The sequence below is a fragment of the Erinaceus europaeus genome, chromosome 2 (genome assembly GCF_950295315.1).
Source record: "Erinaceus europaeus chromosome 2, mEriEur2.1, whole genome shotgun sequence".
Classification (NCBI taxonomy): domain Eukaryota; kingdom Metazoa; phylum Chordata; class Mammalia; order Eulipotyphla; family Erinaceidae; genus Erinaceus; species Erinaceus europaeus.
In genome coordinates, this window is record NC_080163.1 from 65,890,542 (window position 1) to 65,913,702 (window position 23,161).

Consider the following 23,161-nt stretch of genomic DNA (forward strand, 5'->3'; position numbering starts at 1 on the left):
ATACCATAATGCTTTGCTTTATTTTATTTTATTTTATTTTATTTTTGCCACCAAGATTATTGCTGGGGCTCAGTGCCTGCAAGAAAACTCACCATTTCCTCTCTCTTTTCTTTATGATGGAAGTAGAGTGAAATTTCTTGGGGTTGGGTGGTGGCACACCAGGTTAAGCATACATAATACAGAGGACCCATTCAAGGATCCCCACATGCAGGGGGCAAGGGGTCACTTCATAAACAGTAAAGCAAGTCCGCAGGTGTCTATCTTCCCCTCCCCTCTCAATTTTTATCTGTCCTATCCTAAAAATGTTGTTTTAAAAAAAAAATGGCCGCCAAGAGCAGTGCATTCATTATGCCAACCCCAGCAAAAAAAGAAGAAGAAGAAGAAGAAGAAGAAGAAGAAGAAGAAGAAGAAGAAGAAGAAGAAGAAGAAAGAAACTTCTCTCCCACCTGCATCTTGCAGGTGGGGACTAGGCATTCAAGCTCAGGTAATACACTGTGTGCACTCTACCAATGTGCCAAGACCCAGCCCCATTTTATTTTATTTTTATTACCATTATATTATTTTTTATTTATTTATTTGCTGCTTTTTTTTTTTTTTTTTTTTTTACCAGAGCACTGCTTAACTCTGGCTTATGGTTTTGCAGGAACCTGGGACTTCAGAGTCTCAGGCATGAGAATCTCTTTGTATAACCATCATGCTATCTACCTCTGACCCCCCACCCCTTTAATTTTTTCTTTTAAGATTTATTTATCTGGTAGGCCAGACAATGGAGCACCCATTTGTGCACACATAGTAAGTGCCCAAGGGCCTGGGTTCAAACCCTGTTCCCCACCTATGGGGGAAAACTTCACCAGCACTGCTGCAGGTATCTCTTTTTCTCTCTGCCTTCCCTCTGTCATCTCCCCCTTCCCTCGATTTATCTCTGTCTCTATCCAGTGTGTGTGTACTGGATAGGACAGAGAAATTGAGATAGCAGGGGGAGAATGAGAGGGAGAGATAGACACCTTCATGCTTGCTTGTGAAGAGTCCCTCTTGTAGGTGGGGAGCAGGTGTTCTCAAACCCAGGTCCTTTGCACCAAGTCCTGTTCCTTTAACCAGGTGTGCCACCACCCTAAATAAAATGTTTGTGTCCCCCCCTCCAGGGTTATTGGTAGGGCTTGGTGCCAGCATTACAAATCTACTGATCCTGGTGGCCTTTTTTCCCTTTTTTTTTTTTTTTTTAATTGAATAGGACAGAAAGAAATTGAGTGGGGAGAAGATAGAGAGGGAAAGAGAAAAATAGACACCTGCAGACCTGCTACACTACTCATGAAGAAGACCCCCTGCAGGTGGGAAGCTGGTGCTTGAACCCAGATCCTTTCAGGGGTCCTTGTACTTTGTACTATGTGCGCTTAACCCCATGCACCACCACCCAGCCCCTTCTAAATAAAATATGTTTTAAAAAAGATTCATTTATGTGAACAAGAAAGAGGGAAACCCAGAGCACCTCACACCTCTGGCCTATGTTTGTACCAGCCATTGAACGTGGGACCTCCGTGGTCTCAGACATCCAAGTTAGTGTTCCTACACATTGAGACAGCAACCATAATTAATTATTTATTTTTCCCTTTTGTTGCCCTTGTCTTTTTATTGTTGTTGTAGTTATTGTTGTTGTTATTGATGTCGTTGTTGGATAGGACAGAGAAATGGAGAGAGGAGGGGAAGCCAGAGAGAGGGAGAGAAAGATAGACACCTACAGACCTGCTTCACAGCTTGTGAAGCGACTCCCTTGCAGGTGGGGAGCTGGGGGCTCAAACCGGGATCCTTCCGTCAGTCCTTGAACTTTGCGCCACCTGCGCTTAACCCGCTGCGCTACCGCCCGACTCCCAGAAACCATAATATTTTAAAAGGCAAATGCCAAATTGGAGTAGGGGAGTTGGGCGGTAGCGCAGCGGTTTAAGCGCACGTGGCGCAAAGCGCAATTACCCATATAAGGATCCCGGTTTAAGCTCTCGGCTCCCCACCTGTAGGGGAGTCACTTCACAAGCGGTGAAGCAGGTCTGCAGGTGTTATCTTAATCTCCTCCTCTGTTTCTTCCCCTCTTCTCTCCATTTCTCTCTGTCCTATCCAACAACGATGACATCAATAACAACGACAATAAAACAACAAGGGCAACAAAAGGGAATAAATAAAAGGTATAATTAAAATTTAAAAAAGAGAGAGAAGTACCTTCTCTTTATCTTTGATCTTTACCATTTTAATGAAATGGAAAGAAGAGGTTTTTCTACAAAGGAGAGTATGAAATGGTCACTATTTTTTTTTAATATTTTATTTACTTGTTGTTAATGATAGAAAAGTTGAGATACAAGAGCACTTTTTTTTTTTTTTTTTAACTATATAAGGATCCCAGTTCAAGCCCCTGGCTCCCCACCTCCAAGGGAGTCGCTTCACAGACGGTGAAGCAGGTCTGCAGGTGTCTTTCTCTCCCTCTTTCTGTTTTCCCCTCCTCTCTCCATTTCTCTCAGTCCTATCCAACAACAGCGACATTAACAACAACAATAATAACTACAACAATAAAACAAGGGTAACAAAATGGAATAAATAAATAAAGTATAAAAATAGTTTAAAAAAAGAAAAAGTGCTCTTGTATCTAAACTTATCTATCATTAACAACAAGTAAATAACTAATAAAATATTTAAAAAATAGGGTGACCATTTCATACTCTCCTTTGTAGTAAAACCTAATGTTAAATATACCAAATCATGTTGTTTTAACAGTTGGAACATATATTTTTACATTCATTTTACTTTTTACATTCTGTATATTTTTAAATTTTTATTATTATAATTTATTAATTAATAGAGAGACATTATAGGACAGAAAAGCAGATATCACTCTGGCGCATGCACTGCCAGGAATCAAACTTGGGACTTCATGTTTTAAAATCTAAGGCTTTATCACCACATCCTAGAGTGCTTTACCTACATTTTAAATTAATTCTTTGATGTATAGCAACATAACTTTTAAAAAATATTTATTGACAGGCAGAGAGAAACTGAGAAGTAAGGGGGAGAGAGAAAGGGAGTTGGGTGGTAGCATAGCGGGTTAAGTGCAGGAGGCACAAAGTTCAAGGACCAGCATAAGGATCCGGATTCCAGCCCCCGGCCCACCACCTGCAGGGGGAGTCACTTCACAAGCGGTGAAGCAGGTCTGCAGATGTCTATCTTTCTCTCCTCCTCTCTGTCTTTCCCTTCTCTCTCCATTTCTCTCTGTCCTATCCAACAACAACAACAATAAAACAACAAGGGCAACCAAAGGGAATAAATAAATAAACATTAAAAAATTATTTTAAAAAAAGAGAGAGGCACCTGTAGCACTGCTTCACCACTTGTGAAGCTTCCCCCCTGCAAGTGGGGACAAGGGGTTAGAACTGCTGCAGGTGTCTCTCCCTTCTGGCTCTTTTTGACTCTATAAAATAAATGGGAGTTAAGTTAGCAGTGGTGCACACAGTTAAACGCACATATTATCAAGTGCCTCTGCTCCCCGGCTGCAGGTGTCTCTTTCTCTCCCTCTCTCTCTCTCCCCATCCTTTCTCAATTTCTCTCTAATAAAAATTAGGGGGGAGGGAGTTGGGCAGTAGCATAGCGGGTTAAGCGCACATGGCGCGAAGCACAAGAACCGGATTACGGATCCTGGTTTGAGCCCCCAGCTCCCCACCTGCAGGGGAGTTGCTTCACAGGCGGTGAAGCAGGTCTACAGGTGTCTGTCTTTCTCTCCCCCTCTGTCTTCCCTTTCTCTCTCGATTTCTCTCTGTCCTATCCAACAATGACAACATCAATAATAACAACAATAAAACAACAAGGGCAACAAAAGGGAATAAATAAATGTTTTTTAAAAATTAGGGGGGAAAAGAAGGCTGCTAGGAGCTGCAGATTTGTAATGCTGGCACGGAGCCCCATGGATAACTCTGGTGGCAAAATACATAATTAATTGATTAAATTTAATTTAAAAATAAGAAAATTGGGAAAATGGCCATCAGATATGGTGGGTTCATCATACAGGGACTCAAGCCCCAGCAATAATCAAAAGATGCTAATTTTAGACTTTTCACTCTCTCTCCCATTTTATTAGTTTATTTACAAATGACCTTTTCTCAGCTACCAGAAATAAACTTTTCTACCTTAAACAGTAATCTTAGTATTAAATGTTATCAATTTTGAACAAATGCATGACTTCTCTAGGATTTAAGTTAGATTTAAAATAGTATTGGTAGGATTATAAATTTGAAATTGGGTAACAGGTTTGTTGTTATATCACCTTCTTTATAGCTTTTTATTAAACTATCCATAGCCTTTTATAAATATCAAATAATATTTTTTCTTTTTTAAAAAAATATTTTATGTATTATCTTTCGTTGCCCTTGTTGTTTTATTGTTGTAGCTATTATTATTGTTATTGATGTCGTCTTTGTTGGACAGGACAGAGAGAAGTGGAGAGAAGAGGGGAAGACAGAGGGGGGGAGAGAAAGATAGATACCTGCAGACCTGCTTCACTGCCTGTGAATCAATTCCCCTGCAGGTGGGGAGTCGGGGGCTCGAACTGGAATCCTTACCATGGTCCTTGCACTTTGCACCACCTGCGCTTAACCCACTGTGCTACCGCCTGGCTCCCCAAATAATATTTTTAAGGAAAGAGCCAGGTGTTAGGGGCCTCACTTGTTTAGTCTGTGTTACTATTTCATTAATTCATTGATTAATATGTTTTAAAATGATAATCTGTTTTGGCCAGGATTAAAGATAAAGTATTTGATGTCTTTAAAATCTGAGTGAAACTAACAAAGTAAAAAACCCTTTTATCTTTCTCCTATCAGCCATGTAAAATGAATAATGTGATTGTACCAAACAGGACTTTAGGGGAAGGGTGGGGTGGGAAAGAGTGGTTAAGGCATTGGAGTCCTGGTACATGATGGTAGAAAAGGACCTAAGTGGGCAGTTAAGACTGTTTTGCAGACAGCTACCACAGGGAGATAAGTTGTACCCCGTATGGCAATAAGTATACCATAAACCATGGATACCCCTCCCGCCCCAGACAAAATGATTTTTTAAAAGGAGAATGGCAGTTTTCATTCTCATGTTCTACAATTGCTTTTGTTCTCAGGTGGTGGCCAGCAGAGATCTGCAATCCTAGGTCTGTGCCGCTGAATATCCAGGGCCTTAAACATGACTTGGGAGACTTTCCTGTCTTCTTCTTCGGTTCTCATGACTACTACTGGGTACATCAGGGCAGAGTGTTCCCTTATGTTGAAGGAGACAAAAACTTTGCTGAAGGACAGACTAGTATTAATAAAACCTTCAAAAAAGGTACGTTGGGTGAACTTCAACATGGCTTAAAACTAACGAAGTGTAAAAAAAAAAAAACTACCGAAGTGATCTCCAGTGTTTCTTGGTACCTCCTGATTTGCACATGACATATTTCTGGTACTAGAGAATTTCCAACAGATTAACCTAGTGTCCATAAATTTCTAGCCACATTGGAACCATGTAAGAATCAAAGCAATTAGAATAATACATTTCAGTATAAGAGACTGTGCAGAATATGTAAAAGAAGTTTCTTCAAGCAACTTTTCACAATTGTAGAGGCTTTTCTCTATAAGTATTTGTATTGTCTTCAGCTTGTTTGCTGTTTATTGCTTCGCTATTCTAAGCCAACTATTTCAGACAGAAAGAGAGACAGAAAGAACGATAGCACCGACACTTCCCTCAGTGTGGGGAGCACTGGACTCAAACATGGTTTGTGCCCCTGACAAAGAAATACCTAATTCAAATGAACCCTCTTTAATCAAGTTGAAGCTTCTTTGCCACAGAAGAGTAGTAAGAAGCTTCCCACAAATAGTTTTACAACTGTTTTTTTCCCCAAATAAGTATCAAAGAAGTTTAGTTTCTTCAGTAAAAATAAATGAATTTAATCTAACATTATATTAAAATTAGCAGTTGCTTGGCACATGCAGAATCTTTGATTATCGAAGTAAGACCTTTTTTCTTTTTTTAATATTATCTTTATTAATTTATTGGATAGAAACAGCCAGAAATTGAGAGAGAAGAAGGAGCTAGAAAGGAAGAGAGACAGACACCTGCAGCCTGGATTCACCACTTGCAGAGCTTTCCCCCTGCAGTTGGGGGCTAGGGCTCAAAGTGGGTCCTTGTGAATCATACTGTGTGTGCTTAACCAGGTGTTCCACTGCCTGGCCCAGGGTCTTTCTTCTAAAGCAACAGCTTACAAAGAGCATAATAGGAAGTCATGTGTGCTTTACTCCATTTCAGTCTATTGACCCTGTCATAGTAGAGGGTTATTTCCAGAAAACAAAATTTTTAAAGGCTTATTTATGAGAGGAAAGGAGTAAGAGAACCAGGATGGGGGCTGGGTGGTGGCACAGCTGGTTGAGCGAGCACACATGTTTCAATGCACAAAGACCCAGGTTCAAGCCCATATGTCCCCACCTGCAGGGGGAAAGCTTTGCGAGTGGTAAAGCAGGGTTGCAGATGTTTTTCTGTCTCTCTCCCTCTCTGTCTCTCCCTTCCGCTTGATTTCTGACTGTCTCTAGCCAAGAAGTAAATAAAGACAATAAATTAAAATAAAGAGAGAGAGAGAGAGAGAGAACCAGAATGTCACTCTGTCACATGCAATGCCAGGATGAAATGTAAGACCTCAAGCTTGAGAGGCCAGTGCTTCCTTTATCCACTATGCTATTTCCCAGATTATGCAGGATGTACTTTTAAAGTGAAAATCTCAGGGTAGATTCAGTGCATTATAAAAGCAATGTAAAACTACTCTCCTAACAGATTTTGTTTTATTTATTTATTTATTTGGTATTGATATATATACTTTGTTTTATCTTATTGGCAGCACTTGAAGAAGCTGCAAAACGTTTCCAGGAGTTGAAAGCACAAAGAGAAAGTAAAGAAGCATTAGAGATCGAAAAAAACTCAAGAAAACCCCCTCCTTACAAACACATCAAAGTGAGTTTTTGCCCATTAAAAAACATTGGTTATTTACAGGCAAGATGAAACGCACTACTCTCCTAGTTAGGAAATTCTGTTTGACTTTTGCTAATTATCATCCAGTCTTCTGTAAAGCAAACTGAAAGCTTTTGTCAGATGTGTAGCTGCTGTGAAGTCAGATGTGAAGTTGGCTAGATCAGCCCTCTCAAACCTGCAATCAGCATATTTGATATTCTTTTGGTGTTTTGCTCTGATTGCTAATGTATGGAGGGGAAGAGTTCTTCACACCTCTGACAATTTTTGGATGTAGCAGAGTATCTGAGAAATTCAGCTCAGTTCTGTGAAATTCAGCGCTGTGTACCTGGAAAGGGTGTGAGATTTCACAAGTTAAAACCTCAGTCCTGGAAGCTGGTGGGAGCACACCTAATTAAGCGCACAAGTTACCGTGCTAAAGAACCAAGGCTCGAGTCCCCAGTCATCATCTGCAGGGGGAAGCTTCACAAGCAGTGAAGCAGTGCTACAGATATCTCTGTCTCCTCTCCCCTCTAAATTTCTCTCTGTCCTATCAGAAAAAAAAAAAAAAAAAAAGAAGAAGAAGAAAGAAAGAAAGGAAGAAAGAAAGAAAGAAAATCTCTGTCATACAAGATTCCCCCTTCCCAATTTCTTCAGATGTCACTTCAGTTGCAATTCTAGATTATCACCTCTACGGCTGCTGGTGATGGTGCTTCTAAGATTTCATAGGACAAAGAAAAATCAGTAGGGAAGGCAGAGGTTGGTAGGAAGAAAGAAAGACACCTTCAGCACTACTTCACTACTGGTGAAGCTTGCCCCCTGCAGGTGGGGACCAGCAGCTTGAACCCAGGTCCTTGGACATGGTAATGTGTGTACTCAGATGGTGCAGCACTTCTCAGCTCCTTGTTGCCCGTGCTTCTAACTGGCTGTAAATCTGAGGTTCCCATAATATCCTCTCTGAGGTTTGACATTTGCTAGAGTAACTCACAGAACTAAATAAAGCACTTTACTTATTTGATTATGATTTAATATATAAAACTTAGGAACAGGAAGTCGGTGGTAGCATAACAGGTTAAGCGCACGTGGCGCAAAGTGTGAGAGCCAGCTTAAGGATCCCGGTTCGAGCCCCCAGCTCCCCACCTGCAGGGGAGTCACTTCACAGGCGGTGAAGCAGGTCTGCAGGTGTCTGTCTTTCTCTCCCCCTCTCTGTCTTCCCTCCTCTCTGAATTTCTCTCTGTCCTATCCAACAACAATGACAGCAATAAAAACAACAATAATAACTACAACAACAATAAAATAACCAGGGCAACAAAAGGGGGAAAAAATAGCCTCCAGAAGCAGTGGATTCATGGTGCAGGCACCAAGCACCAGCTATAACCCTGGAGGCAAAAACAAACAAACAAACAAACAAACAAAAAAACACCTTAGGAACAGGGGCCAGGGCACCTAGTTGAGCACATGTCATATAATGGTAAAGACCCAGATTAGAGTCCCCAGTCTCCATGTGCACAGGGAAAGCTTTGCAAGTGGTGAAATAGAGCTGCAGGTATATCTTTGTCTCTCTCCCTTACCTCTCAATTTCTGGCTGTCTCTAATCAGTCAATAAATAAGGATAATAAAAACTAACAAAAAACATAGGAGCAGCCTGTGGAAGAGATTCACAGGCAGGCCAAGGCATGAGAGAAAGGACATACAGGTGCTGTGCTCTTCAGATGCTTCACTCTCGTGAGTTCATCTGACTACCAACCCATGAAATCCCAGAACACAGTTCTTTCAGATTTTTATGGAGGCGTCTTTACATAGACGTGATTGATAAAAATCATTGGCCATTGATTCAACTTCTGGGCTCCTCCCCTTCCCATTCCAGATTAGAGGGCAGGGTGAGGACTGAAAGGACCACATTTATTGTAGATGCTCTTGGCTTCCTTAGATGTAGTCCCAAAAGTCACCTCATTAGCGTAACCTGGTTATGGCTTGGCATAAAGTGATTTCAGAAAGTGAGGACAAATTACTAAACTTTTAAACAAAAGTTGTCCCATTGCTCTTGTTGTCACTCAGAAAATTTCAAAAATCTGGGGAGTTAGGAGCCAGCAACCATGGACAATGAGTAAACGTGTTAGAAATACTTTTTGGTCATTTGAATGCAGTACATATTTGTTATAAATCACAATGTTTTAGATTCGAACTCCTATTATTGCTTTGCCAAATTATCCTGAAACCGAATTAAAATATAGGTGTTAAGCTCCTTTCTTCAGAAACCCCTACAGTTCTTTGTAGAGCTGAAATTTCCATCAACCAGTAAAAAGAGAAATGTACAAGATCACCTTAAGTTTAGTTTTATTTATTTATTTATTTGAAGTAATGTTGGTTTACTGAGTTTATTTGGGGAGAATACTTTCAAAAATTAAGATAAAGTACCTTTCTCAGAATCACACTACAAGGCACTAATAGCAGCAGAGGTGTTTCTGCTGTTCAATTTCTTCCCTCTCATTAGTGGTTTTATTTTTTTAGGCTAACAAGGTTATTGGAAAGGTCCAGATCCATGTTGCAGACCTGTCAGAGATTCCCCGCTGCAACTGCAAGCCAGCTGATGAGAACCCATGTGGCTTGGAGTCAGAGTGCCTGAACAGAATGTTGCAGTATGAGTGTCACCCGCAGGTGTGTCCGGCTGGAGATCGTTGCCAGAACCAGTGTTTTACAAAAAGGCTCTATCCTGATGCAGAAATCATCAAAACAGAGCGAAGAGGCTGGGGCCTTAGGACCAAAAGGACCATTAAGAAGGTAGAATAAGGAGGGGCTGGGTGGAATATACCAGGAATTGCATCTATGAAGATGCTTTAGTAGAGATGAAATACATAGGAGATTATAGCTGGATTTTTGAAACTCCTCACATCGTTGCTTTAGCAAAGAAACGATGGGGCCAGGTGGTGTTGCACCTGGTTGAGTGCACATGTTACAGTGTGCAAGGACCCAGCTTCAAGCCCCCGGTTCCTACCTACACGGGGAAAGCATCATGAATGGTGAAGTTGTGCTGCAGGTGTCTCTGTCTCTCCTTTATTATCATCCCTCTTCCTTCTCAATTTCTGGCTGTCTCTATCAAATAAAGATAATTTAAAAAAATTAAAAAGGGAGTCAAGCGGTAGCGCAGTGGGTTAAGCGCAGGTGGCGCAAAAAGCACAAGCACTGGCATAAGGATCCCAGTTTGAGCCCCCAGCTCCCCACCTACAGGGGAGTCACTTCACAAATGGTGAAGCAGGTCTGCTGGTGTCTGTCTGTCCCCCTCTCTGTATTCCCCTCCTCTCTCCATTTCTGCCTGTTCTATCCAACAACAATGTCATCTAGAACAACAACAATAAAACAACAAGGGCAACAAAAAGGGAATAAATAAATATTAAAAAAAAATTTTTTTTTAATTTTAAAAAGAAGTGGTAAGAGGAGGTACTTAATAGAATGTACATAAACTTTGGTTGGCTTTGTCTTGTAATCACTCATAAAAGTGAGAAAAGACATTGGTTATTTTTAAATTTCCATTTTTTTTCCTTTTACTTTCTAGTTTTTTTTTTTTTTATTTCCCCTTTTGTTGCCCTTGTTTTTACTTTCTCATTTATTGCATGGCAGGAAGGGAGGAAAGCCAGAGCAATGTGTCAGTGATTGATTAGACTCTAGACCTCTCATTTGCATATCCAGAGCTCAACCACTGTGCCATCTCCTAGGCTGCACACTTGTTATTTTTCTATTTCAATTAATTTTACTTGTTAAGAACAGAGTACTGTTAGAAGACTTAGCAAAGGCACTTAGTAAAGACAAAGCTGTAAAGTTAAAAATATGCTGGGATAGAAAAAGCAAACCTAAGCCTTTGCTCCAGTATCCTGACGCATTGACCTTAAACCCATAGTTCATTCATAAATCACACTGAAACTCACCTTCCTTGTCTTTGAAGTAGACAGCATTATGCTTAACCTGCAAACTTTCAGATCTTTGCTAGTCTTGAATTAGATAAAAGTGAACAACAACAATAACTACAACAATAAAACAAGGGCAACAAAAAGGGAATAAATAAATTAAATAAATGTATTTTTAAAAAAGTGAACTGGCAAAAGTTTAGATACTTAACACTTAAAGTATCTGTCTTCCTATACTTGAAGGGCAGTTGTTTTTTGTTTTTTGTTTTTTGTTTTTAAGCCAGAGCACTGTTCAACTCTGGGTTATGGGAGTGGGGGGCAGAGTTCGAGGAGGGTTTGAACCTGGGACTTTAGAGCCTCAGGCATGAGAGTCTGTTTACATAACCATTATGCTGTCTGCCCTCCACCAAGGGCAATTTTTCAAAATATGTTTTTTAAGCACAAGAATGCATTCCTGGGCCAGGCAGTAGCATACCTGGTTAAGCGCAGAAGGTCCCAAGCGCAAGGACCTGGGTTTGAGCCCCCTCACCCCCACCTGCAGTGGGCAACACTTCACAAGTAGTAAAGCAAGTCTGCAGATGTAAAGTGGAGGTTTGTATTCAGCACACTAAGGACAAAGTTGTGCCACAGAACATTTTAATCCTCAAAGACATTCCTTTCTCATCACTACCAAGTTTATTAAATGTCAGAATTTAATAGCCACCTGTCTTACTCTGCTCGCTAGTAGAGAGATTTTAATAATGTCTTTCTCCATCAGCCTCCACAGTGCAGACTCCACCATTCTCTGAACACATGCACAGTAATAAAGTCCAGAGGGAATTCCGAAAAAGAACTTTTTCCTCCTATTTCAACCAAACAGAGGTCTGAAATAGGAGTGAACTACACTCATCCTGCCCTAACACAATGAATCAGCATTTGGATCACGGATATTATTTTTTTATGTTTTATTTATGTATTTATTTTTGTAGTTTTTATTTATTTATTTATTTATTTTGCCTCCAGGGTTATTGCTGGACCTAGGTGCCTGTACTATGAATGCACTGCTCCTAGAGGCTGTATTTTCCCCCTTTTGTTGCCCTTGTTTTATTGTTGTTGTGGTTATTACTATTGTTGTTACTGATGTCGTTGTTGGATAGGACAGAGAGAAATTGAGAGAGGAGGGGAGACAGACACCTGCAGACCTGCTTCACCGCTTGTGAAGCGACCCCCCTGCAGGTGAGGAGCTGGGGGCTTAAACTGGAATCCTTACACTGGTCCTTGCTTCACACCATGTGCACTTAACCTGCTGCACTACTGCCCAACCCCCATATTTTGTTTATTTTAATGAGAGAAATACATACCAAGAGAGACCTGAACACTGCTCAGCTCTGGCTTGTGTTGGTGCTGAGGACTGAACTTATAGGCAGCTCAGGCATGAAAGTCATTTGCATAACCATGATGCTGCCTAACCATCCCATGGATATTGCTTTTCCATAAATAAAATAATTTTAATATTTATTTTCTCTTTTGTTGCCCTTGTTTTTCATTGATATTGTAGTAATTATTATTGTTATTGATGTCATCGTGGATAGGATAGAGAGAAATGAAGAGAGGAGGGGAAGACAGAGAGGGGGAGAGAAAGACAGACACCTGCAGACCTGCTTCACCATTTGTGAAGCGACTCCCCTACAGGTAGGGAGCTGGGGGCTCGAACTGGGTTCCTTACTTTGGTCCTTGCGCTTCGCACCACATGCATTTAACCCACTGCGCTACCACCCGACTCCCATAAAATAATTTTTAAAAGCTTGCTAACACAGCTGGCTCACCTGGAAGGGTGCCTGCTTTGCCACACTTATGACCTTGGTTCATCAACAGTGAAAGCTTCAGTGCTGTGATATTTTCCCTTCTCTCCTACTAGGTCTCTCTCTCTCTCTCTCCATATATATATATATATATATATATCTGACAAAGTTGACCCAAAACAGTGAAACCCAGGGAATGACAAAAAAATAAAAACCTAATGAGACAGCATCCTGACCATGTGGTTTATGAACACAACTTTATTAAACAAGAGTGTTAAAATGTCAGTTTAAAAAACACACAGTGTTGGGCAGGGGTAGATAGCATAATGGTTATGCAAAGAGACTCTCCAGCCAGAGGCTCTAAAGTCCCAGGTTCAATCCCCTGCACCACCATATATCAGAGCTGAGCAGTGCTCTGGTAAAAACAAACAAACAAACAAACAAAGAAAAAAAACAGTGCTCACTTCGGCAGCACATATACTAAAATTGGAACAATACAGAGAAGACTAGCATGGCCCCTGCTCAAGGATGACACGCAGATTCATGAAGTGTTCCATATTAAATAAATAAATCACACACACACACACACACACACACACACCTGAGTTCTGTGGCTGAACTACGTGGTCATTTGTGCTCGCACTGCTCACTCTAGGCCACAGGCCCAACCTGCCCTGCATTCTCAGGAGTTGTGCTTCTGCTGCTTCCTGCAGCACCTGACATTGCTGTGCCAGCCTGGGGTCACCACCATGAGCTGCTTGGCCTAGTTCTCAAACACCAGCACACCCAGCTCCAGTGCATAGGCCAGCAGCAGCTCAAAGTCCACTTGCGACAGAAACTGGTTATACAGGATGCCTGGTCCAGCAGGACAGGAGAGAGAGATACTCAGTGGTCTGGACCTAACATCCACCACAATTTAAAATACTATTCAGTGGCCTGGGAGGTGGTGTAGCACAACTACCCAGGACTTGCAAGCAAGAGGTCCTGGATTCATTCCCTGACACCATCTCTGCCAGAGTGATGCTCTAGTATCTTTTTTTTTTTTTTGCCTCCAGGGTTATTGCTGGGGCTCAGTGCCTGCACTATGATTCCACTGCTCCTGGAGGCCATTTTTTCTCCCTTTTGTTGTCCTTGCTGTTGTAACCTTGTTGTGGTTATTATTGTTATTGTTGATGTCATTTGTTGTTGGATAGGATAGAGAAAAATGGAGAGAGGAGGGGAAGACAGAGGGGGAGAGAAAGATAGATACCTGCAGACCTGCTTCACCGCCTGGGAATCGACTCCCCTGCAGGTGGGGAGTGGGGGACTCAAACCGGGATTCTTACAGCAGTTCTTGAGCTTTGCGCCATGTACACTTAACCCACTGCACTACTGCCCGACCTCCTCTAGTATCTTTTCTTTCTCTCCCCACTTCTCTCTCTCTCTCCATATATATATATATATATATATATATAATTTATTTATAAAATAATTAGGTAAGCCTAATGACATTTCCCAAAGTAAAATTTTGCTACACTGATTCTGACAGAGTTCACATTGGACTAAAACTATCATTGACTGTTTCCTTACACACAGTTGTAAGGACAACTAATTAGCATTGAAGAAAGAAATTACTTAACAACTGAGAATATATCACTATATACTGTATATATACTTATGACCACATATAACCATATCAGAGAAGAATCAGTACAATCTCTAGGTCACAAAGTATTCCATATATATATATATATATATATGGAATTTTAAATGTATATATAAACGTTTCCATACATAATTTCAAAATCTAAAGCACATACTGCTGCTATCGTTTGGAGAATTCTCATTTTCAACAATAATCTCAAAAGCAGCTGACTCTTGGTGGTCCAGCTATTGCTGTATTCTTCAAGAGGAGATTAATAACATATTTCATAGTTAATGCCCTCCCCACTCACACCAAATAACTACATTGAGGAAATGTTTATTTATAATACTGTTGTCACAGGTGTAGAAGTCTGCACACCTTACCCACCACAGAATTATCATCCCCCACTACTGTAGGGTACTGAACCCCAACCTTTTTTCAACACCCTCTAATCTCCCCCTCTGAGTCTGCTGGAATTGAATGAAGTTGATTAGGGTTTGGGCCTGCAATTTCTTCTGCTTTGTTTCTTAAGTCCCACCTATGAGTGTGATCATCCAGTATATGTCCTTGTTTTTGTTTGTTTGTTTGTTTGTTTGTGTTTGGCTCACTTCATCTAGCATGCTTCCTTCCAGTTTCGTCCATGTTGTAGCAAAAGGGTCGCTTGTCATCAGGATGTAGGTATACAGCTTCTTTATTCTCCAGTCTGCTATGCACTTGAGTTGTTTCCAAATCTTTCCTATGAACAGGTGTGCCTAAGTCTGCTTGGCAAAGTATTTTTGTGTCCTTTGGATAGATACATAGGAAAGGAATTGCTGAATCTATTTTTAATATTTTGAGATATCTCCAGATTGTTACTCCTTTTCTTGCCTAATTGCTGTGACTAGAACTTCTGGAACTATGGAGTATACATCTTTGTCTTGTTCTTGGTCCAAGAAGGAAATTTGTCAAGTTTTTTTTTTTTTGTCATTGATTATGTATTTCTTATATAAGACCTTTACTAACCTTAGGAATGTGCTCTCTCTCTCTCTCTCTCTCTCTCTCTCTTTGTCCCTCTCTCTCCCCCTCCCTCCCTTCCTTCCTCCCTCCTCTTTAAGAGTTCTTAACACAAAAGGAATTTAATTTTGTTTATTTATTTATTTATTAGGTTTTTTGTTATCTTTATTTATTTATTGGATAGAGACAGACAGAAATTCAGAAGGAAGGGGGTGGTAGGGAGAGGGACAGAGAGACACCTGCAGCCCTGCTTCACTCGTGAAGCTTACCCCCTGCAGGTGGGACTGGGGACTCGAACCCAGGTCCTTGCACACTGTAACATGTGTGCTCAACCAGGTGCACCACCACCCAGCCCCTGGACAGTGAATTTTGTCAAAAGTGTTTTCTGCATCTAGAAATAATTGTATGGTATTGCATTTTCCTATTGTTGCTATAGTATGTTTTGTCAGTTGACTTATATATGCCAACCCATCTTTGCATCCCTGGGATAAATCCCCTTGGTTATAATGTACAATCTTTTTACTGTAGTGTTGAATCCTGTTGGCTAGTATTATGTTCAGGGGCTTAGCATCTATCTTCTTCAGGGATACTAGCCTATTGTTTTCTCTTTTTTGTAAGCCCTGTCAACTTTTAGTATCAGGGTGATGTAAACTTCATAGAAGATATTTGGGATAATTCCTTTATGATCAATTTTTGAAAGAGCTTTAAAAGGACATATAACTAGTCATTCTTGAAGGTTTTATAAAACTCATTTTTAAAATCATCTGGTCCTGGGTGGTGGCACACCTGGTTGAGTGCACATGTTACAGTGCACAAGGACCCAGGTTCGAGTCCCCAGTCCCCACCTGTAGGGGAAAAGCTTCACAAATGGTGAAGCAGTGTTGCAGGTGTCTCTCTGTCTCTCTCCCTCTCTGTCACCCCCTTCCCTCTCAATTTCCGGCTGTCTCTATCCAACAAATAAAGATAATAAATTGTGTTCGTTTTAAAATCATCTGGTCCCAGACTTGAAGGGACATACACACATATAAGCACACAAATGAGCTCATGTAAATTTGAACTCTGGGTAAGATCTGTATATTGTACCAATACCAGTTTTCTGATTTTAATATTACAATATAATTATATAAACTGTTATTATTGAGGGGAGGGCTAAAGGGAGGATACACAAGTCAAAATAAATAAAAATAATAACAAATAAAGTTTAGGGGGCTGAGCAGTGATGCACCTGGCTAAGTATGCATACAACTGTGTGCAAGGATCCAGGTTTGAGCCCCTAATCCCCACAAACGGTGAATCAGGTCTGAAAGTGTCTATCTTCCCTCTCTCCCTATCTCCCCTCTCCCTTCTCAATTTCTCTCTGTCCTAGCAAATCAAATGGAAAAGGGAAAAAAAGAAAATAATGACTGCCAGGACTGGTCGAGTTGTAGTGCTGCTAGCGAACTCCAGCAATAACCCTAGAAATAATAAATAAATAAATATAACAACAGAAATATTTTGGAGTCAGATCTTTTCCAGGTGTTGTCCCCAACGCTATAAGCTATAAGCCTGTTGTGATAGAGCTTCAAATACTTTAGTTATCCTTATCCATAATGGTGTCAGTTGAACTATAGAAATTGTATTGTCAAGATGGGAAAATGACCTTTAGATTCACTGTGCAAGAGAAACAGTGCCATCAGAATGCCCCTGGGTAACATTTCCCCCAAGATTAAGCTAGATTTTCAAGATTCTTTTTGACTAATACCCTCAGGTTGTACATGTGGTGTTGAGGAATGCTAACTAATATGAAAAACATTTTAAGTTTATATGTTGCCATATTTTTCTGCAGGGTGAATTTGTAAATGAATACGTCGGTGAATTAATTGATGAAGAAGAGTGCAGATTGCGAATTAAGCGGGCCAATGAAAACAGTGTTACTAATTTTTATATGTTAACCGTGACCAAGGTAAAGTGTGTATGTGTGTGTGTGTCTGTGTGTGTCTGTGTGTGTGTGTTAAGAAAAATGAATTTTTGGTTTAGTTTCATGGTCTTGAGTTGAAGTCAGTTTGCTCAGATTTGATGTATCTTAGGTAAACTGATTTTTCAGTATTCAATATGCTACCTACTATAATGTGCTAATGATACCAGAGCACAAAATGATAATCAAACTCACATGTCATGTGAGAGAACACTGTGACTGATGGGAGGGCCAGGAATAGGGTTAACATATCTAGATTCTGTTGTTTTCGACGGGTTATGTTGTTTTCGCCGGGCTGGCTTCACAGGCTGGTAACAGATGACCAGGGACTCATGGTTGGGTTGTACGCAGTATCTCTTTATTCATGCAGGACGCAGCACAATCTAAGACGAGCTAAGCTAAACTCAAGGTAAAGTAAAACTCACAATGCTGTCTTTATATATACTTGCCAAGTAGGGTGGAAACAGGATGTGACATAGAGAGGGTGAAGAGAAAAGTGACTGGCGAAAATCAGAGTGTGACAAGGAGGGAGCAGATTAGGCGAGAATCCTATCACTGAACCACAAATGCCCTGGAGGGAGGGTGGAACTTGTTAACAGTGGTTATGTAAATAAAATAGTGTTAAGCAGGGGGGATTTAAACCAAATGAAACAGAAGGGATCTCATGCATACCAACAAGATTCTACTCCCCACTTTTCTTAGTTACTGAGAGAATTGGTCCTCAGTTTCTTTGTCTCTGAAGGAGAATCAGCTCTGTAATTCTTTGTAAACCACCATTTAAAAGTTTTAGCAGAAAGTTAAACTATGTTCTGGCTGTCTCTATCAAACAAATAATAATAAAATTAAAAAAAAATTTTTTTTTGTAAGTAAATAGCAGGGCCTGGGGAAATAGCACAGCTTCCAATTCACGTTAACACCAGAATTCCCAGATTCAGTTCCAGCACCCTTATAAGCTAGAGCTCAGCTCAATACATAGCAATAATCTAAAAGAAAAGTTACTTGTGGCCCACGAGTTGGCACAGAGTGAGTGCTCTGGACTTATAAGCATGACTTCCTGAGTTTGATCCCTGGCACTACATGTGCCAGAGTGCTGCTTCCTTCTCACCTTCCTTCTCTTTTAAATCTACCAATTTGTTTCTCTTATGAAACAAATCAAGTAAATCTAAAGAAGGGAGGGAGGGAAAGAAATGTTACACTAACTGATGTGTTGTTGAAAACTTTACAACTTTCTGGCCAGGCAGTGGCGCACCTGATTAAGTGCGCATGTTACAATGCACAGAGAACCAGGTTCAAGCCCCTGGTCCCCACCTGCAGAGGGAAAGCTTCACAACTGGTGAAGCAGGGCTGCAGATATCTCTCTGTCTCTCTCCCTCTACCTCCCCCTCCCTTCTCAATTTCTCTCTGTCTCTACCTAATAATAAATTAATTAAAAAAAACTAATACAACTTTCATAAACATATAATTCATAAATATAGACGTCATCTACTTATGATCGCCCCCTTAACTCCTGTGCCACTTCCAGTTACTCTTCAGCCTCTTACAACACTTGAGAAGGCGCCATCCATCCTCTGGCAATTACCCATAAAGTCAAGACCCAGCTGTTGAGGTGTTTGTTTTTATCAGTGATTTAATAGTAATTAACAAGACTGTAGGATAACGGGTACAATTCCCGGCACTAGAGTTCCGTATCCCATCTCTTTCTTTCCTTATACCTCTGAGAGTATAAACCAAAATTCTTTATGGGATGCAGAAGGTGGAAAGTCTGGCTTCTGTCATTGCTTCTCCACTGAGCATGGACATTGCAGGTCAATCTATACCCCCAGCCTGTTTCACTCTTTCCCTGGTGGGATAGGGCTCTGGGGAGGTGAGGTTCCAGGACACATTCGTGAGGTTGTCTGCATAGGGAGGTTAAGATGGTGTCATGTGTTTGTTTTTTGTCTTTTACTGTATCTTGAACTTTCAGTGTAAGTAGAAATAGAGCAAACTGATGATTTCTAAAAAGTGTACCCCAAACGTTTCATAGCCCTTTTAGTAACCAAATCTCAGAGGAAAAGTTTCTCAGTTTCTCTTCTTCACTCTATCTGGGCTAAATTCTCACCCATGTGACCCATACTGGTTTTACTTCTTGCTCGGAGTGGAAAAGGAGGGCTGACAGCATAATGCCATAGTTGAGCTTGAGCTCTTTGATGAGAAAATAGCTTTCTTAAACCTTGGGTCACCTGGTTCTGTAATAGTGTTACTCTAATGTTTGTTTCTAGAGGAAAACTTAGGAAATGTTTAAGTTCTCATTGTTTTAGTTTATTTTGATTTGAAAGTCATCAGATAAAGTAGGAACCTTAGTAATTTAAGTCCCACACTGGAGTTGTTAGCTGTCATACACCAGCAGGTAGCAAAATGCTGCTGTTTTGTGGTTTTTGACTTGGATTTTTTTTTTTTTACCAGAGGCTTATACTTTAATGACAAAGGTGTGTTTCATTTATTTTTTCCCTGAAGGATCGTATAATTGATGCTGGCCCGAAAGGAAATTATTCTCGCTTTATGAACCACAGTTGTAATCCAAACTGTGAAACACAAAAGTGGACAGTGAATGGAGATGTTCGAGTTGGACTTTTTGCTCTTTGTGATATTCCTGCAGGTAAAGAAAAAAAAAAAAAACTTGCCTCCCGTGTCCTTTACCCTAGGAAGCAAGCATGTCCTTTGAGGCGTGGCATTATTCTTCAAGGTTTGTTCTCAAGTATTTATGCGAATAAGTTAAAGTTATGTTTAAAATTCTCTGCCAAGAGCCAAGATGTGATACACTGGCCGAACTCACACATCACCTTGCATAAGGACCCAATTTAGAGTTCCCCGTGCCCTCCTGCATGGGAGAAACTTCATAAGCAGTGAAGCTGGTCTACATGTGTCCTGTCGAGTAAAATAGAAAGGAGTGAGGGGAGGAGGGCTGAGGAGAAAGCATAATGGTTATGCAAACGACTTTCATGCCTGATGTTCTGAGGCCCCAGATTCAGTCCCCAGCACCACCATAAGCCAGAGCTGAGTGGTGCTCTGGTAAAAAGAAGGATAAAATGGCCAGTGGGAGTGGTGGATTCATAATGCTGGTCCCAAGCCTCAGTAATAACCCTGATGACAACTGAGGAAAAAAAAATTCTGGTGGTGGGGAGAGCAGTAGCGCTCAGCTTAAGCACACATGGTACGAAGTGCAAGCATCCCAGTTGGAACCCCAGGCTTCCCACCGGCGGGAGTGAAATTGCTTTGCAAGTGTTGAAGCAGGTCTACAAGTGTCTGTCCTTCTCTCTCCCTCAGTCTCCCCCTCTTCTCTTAACTTCTCTCAGTCCTATCCAACAAGAACAACAATAATATACACACACACACACACAAATGGAAAAGATGACCACCAGGAGCAGTGGATTCATGGTGTAGGCACCAACCCCAGCGATAACCTTGGAGGCAAAAAAGAAAAAAAAAAATCCTCAGCCAATAAGATCTAAAATATATGTCTTGCAAAAGGCAGCTTAGCAAAAACTTTTACATAAAAGAATTATAAAATTCTGTGTGTCTGTGATCCTACTGAATTAATTCTCCAAATTATTGCTATCTGGATAATGTAACCAGATCCAGATGTGTAAACTTTTGTTCTTTTTTTTTTAAAGTAAATTAGCTAGTGTTAACATCATCTGATAGCTTGGTACAATTGTGCAGTTTTTGTTTTGGTTTGGTTCATTTCGATCTTAGTTTGAAAGCATAATCAGTTTCAAATTTACATTAAAAAGACTTTGAAGCTAGAGTTATAGTTTTCATTTTTCCTTATCCACCCAGCACTTAGAAGGAAAACTTAGTTTATCCTTTATGTTTGTAGAAAAATAGGTGGTGGTGGGGGGCAGCGCCGAGGTAAAAAAAAAAATAGGTGAGAGGTGCTGTGACAAAAAGAAGCTTAAACTGAGCATCTGTAATTCACTATGAAAACAAAAACAGCATAATACTTAAGCAAAAGACATTCATTTGCCTGGGGCTTCAAGGTCCCAGGTTCAATCTCGTATACCACATTAAGCAGAACAGTGGCTCTGGTAAAGAAAAGGAAAGGAAGGGGGAAAAAAGGGAAAGGAAAGGTCACTGGGAATTGTCAAGTCCATCTAAAAGACACTTTGGGCCTCTTGCTTTAAACCCCTAGATTTCAAGTGTAAACTATACAAATATAATGTATATACAGTAAGCTTGCATTTTCAACTTTTTCTGATATTAGACATTAATTACTAGGAATAGTATAGTCATCGTAATCCTATTGCTATACTACTCATTGAAAAAACAGTATAAATTAATATTTATAAAGAGCTAAGTGAGAATGCTTTTTTCTTGAGTATAAATATCAAATCCTATTTAATATATTTATATTATCTTTTTTATTTATTTGCTAGAGACAGCCAGAAATTGAGAGGAAGTGGGAGAGAGAGTGGGAGAGAGATAGATACATGAAGCACTGCTTTACCACTTGTGAAACTTTCTCCCTGCAGGTAGGGGCTGGGGGCTTGAACCCAGCTCCTTGTGCATTCATTGTAACTTGCACTCAACTAGGTGTACCACCACCTCACCCCAGATATCAAATTCTTTATTTTATTCTGTTTTGTTTTGCTCTGGGTTATGGTGGTTCTGGGACTTAACCCAGCCCAGACTTTAAATTCTTACTATTGCATAGTTTTTTTGTTTGTTTGTTTACCACTTCAGTGAAAAAAGATAGGACTTTTGTAGAATACTGTCTGCTGTTATCACTGGTTGGATGGGGTTCCCTTAACCTTACTTTTCCCCATCACTGTCTTCAATATGGAACATTTAGATTCAGCATGGGACAAAGGGAAGGGAAAAGCCTTACTGCCAGAATTGTCTAGGTAGTTTGTCTAGTTTGTTGTTGTTGTTGTTTGTTTGTTTTTGTTTTCCTTCATGATGAGAATGTGCCTATGACAGCCTTTTCCTTTCTCATGACTTAAAAATGAATAATCATTGCTCTGGTGTTTCAGGGATGGAGTTAACATTTAACTATAACCTGGATTGTCTCGGCAATGGCAGGACAGTGTGCCACTGCGGGGCAGAGAATTGCAGTGGCTTTCTAGGAGTGCGGCCAAAGGTAAGGGGACGGGCGAGGTGGTGTTGGGGCTCTCTCTTTATGACTGTCAGCAGAGAGCTGCCTGCTGGGCACCTGGTTTGTTTGGGAATCATCAGTCATGTTTATTCAAAGTTTAGACTCTCTGATTTTATGCTGAAGCACTTCCTAGTAAGATGTTAGGTTCTGAAAATGTATTTGAATTTTTAACTGATCTGAAATTAACAGAATAATATCAAAGCATTTTTAATTTACAGTATATTCCACACTCAAAAACATTCCACAGGGCGGATGGCTTGTCTTTGATCAGGCTGACCTCTCTCCCCTGAAGCCTGTCTGGCCCACTCCCAGTCCTTACGTTCTGGGGGTGGGGGTGTGCACCTGTGACCAGTTGCAGTAAGGCTTGCTTCCTTGCTTCCTTATTGTGTTGGACATTCAAGTTCAGAGCACCAAGCTCTATTTGCCCTGGTCTTACAGAAGGGCAGGTAGAAGAGGCAAGGTAATGTTTCTGTTGGACACAATAAAAACTGTGTCAAAAAAGTTAAATAAATTTTGGGGTGCAAAGCAGCACACGTGGATAGTATACCCACTTTGCCAGATTTGAGCTGTGCCCCCACCACATTCAGTGTAGTGGTATCGCTCGCTCTCTCTCTCTCTCTCTCTCTCTCTGAAAAAATCTGGAGTGCTAAAGCCCCAGCAACAATAAAATTTTATTTTATTTATTTTTTATTATTTTTTTTGCCTCCAGGGTTATCACTGGGGTTTGGTGCCTGCACTATGAATCCGTTGCTCCTGGAGGCTATTTTTTTCCCTCTTGTTGCCCTT

The 23,161-nt window shown here is 40.6% G+C and overlaps 1 protein-coding gene and 1 non-coding gene across 4 annotated transcripts in view; both read left to right on the forward strand.

The window, feature by feature from the left end:
• The window catches only part of NSD3 (nuclear receptor binding SET domain protein 3), a 122,844-nt gene that overhangs the window by 96,293 nt on the left and 3,390 nt on the right, over window positions 1-23,161 (forward strand). For all 3 annotated transcript variants that reach the window (XM_007516706.3, XM_007516708.3, XM_016185388.2), the window contains 6 exons: window positions 5,138-5,340; window positions 6,884-6,996; window positions 9,502-9,771; window positions 17,116-17,232; window positions 19,738-19,879; window positions 22,254-22,360. In XM_007516706.3, the coding sequence (XP_007516768.1) occupies window positions 5,138-5,340; window positions 6,884-6,996; window positions 9,502-9,771; window positions 17,116-17,232; window positions 19,738-19,879; window positions 22,254-22,360 (952 nt within the window). The remainder of the gene's footprint in view (window positions 1-5,137; window positions 5,341-6,883; window positions 6,997-9,501; window positions 9,772-17,115; window positions 17,233-19,737; window positions 19,880-22,253; window positions 22,361-23,161) is intronic.
• Window positions 13,130-13,236, forward strand: LOC132537160 (U6 spliceosomal RNA). The gene has a single exon (XR_009548623.1). It is a non-coding gene; the product is annotated as a U6 spliceosomal RNA (small nuclear RNA).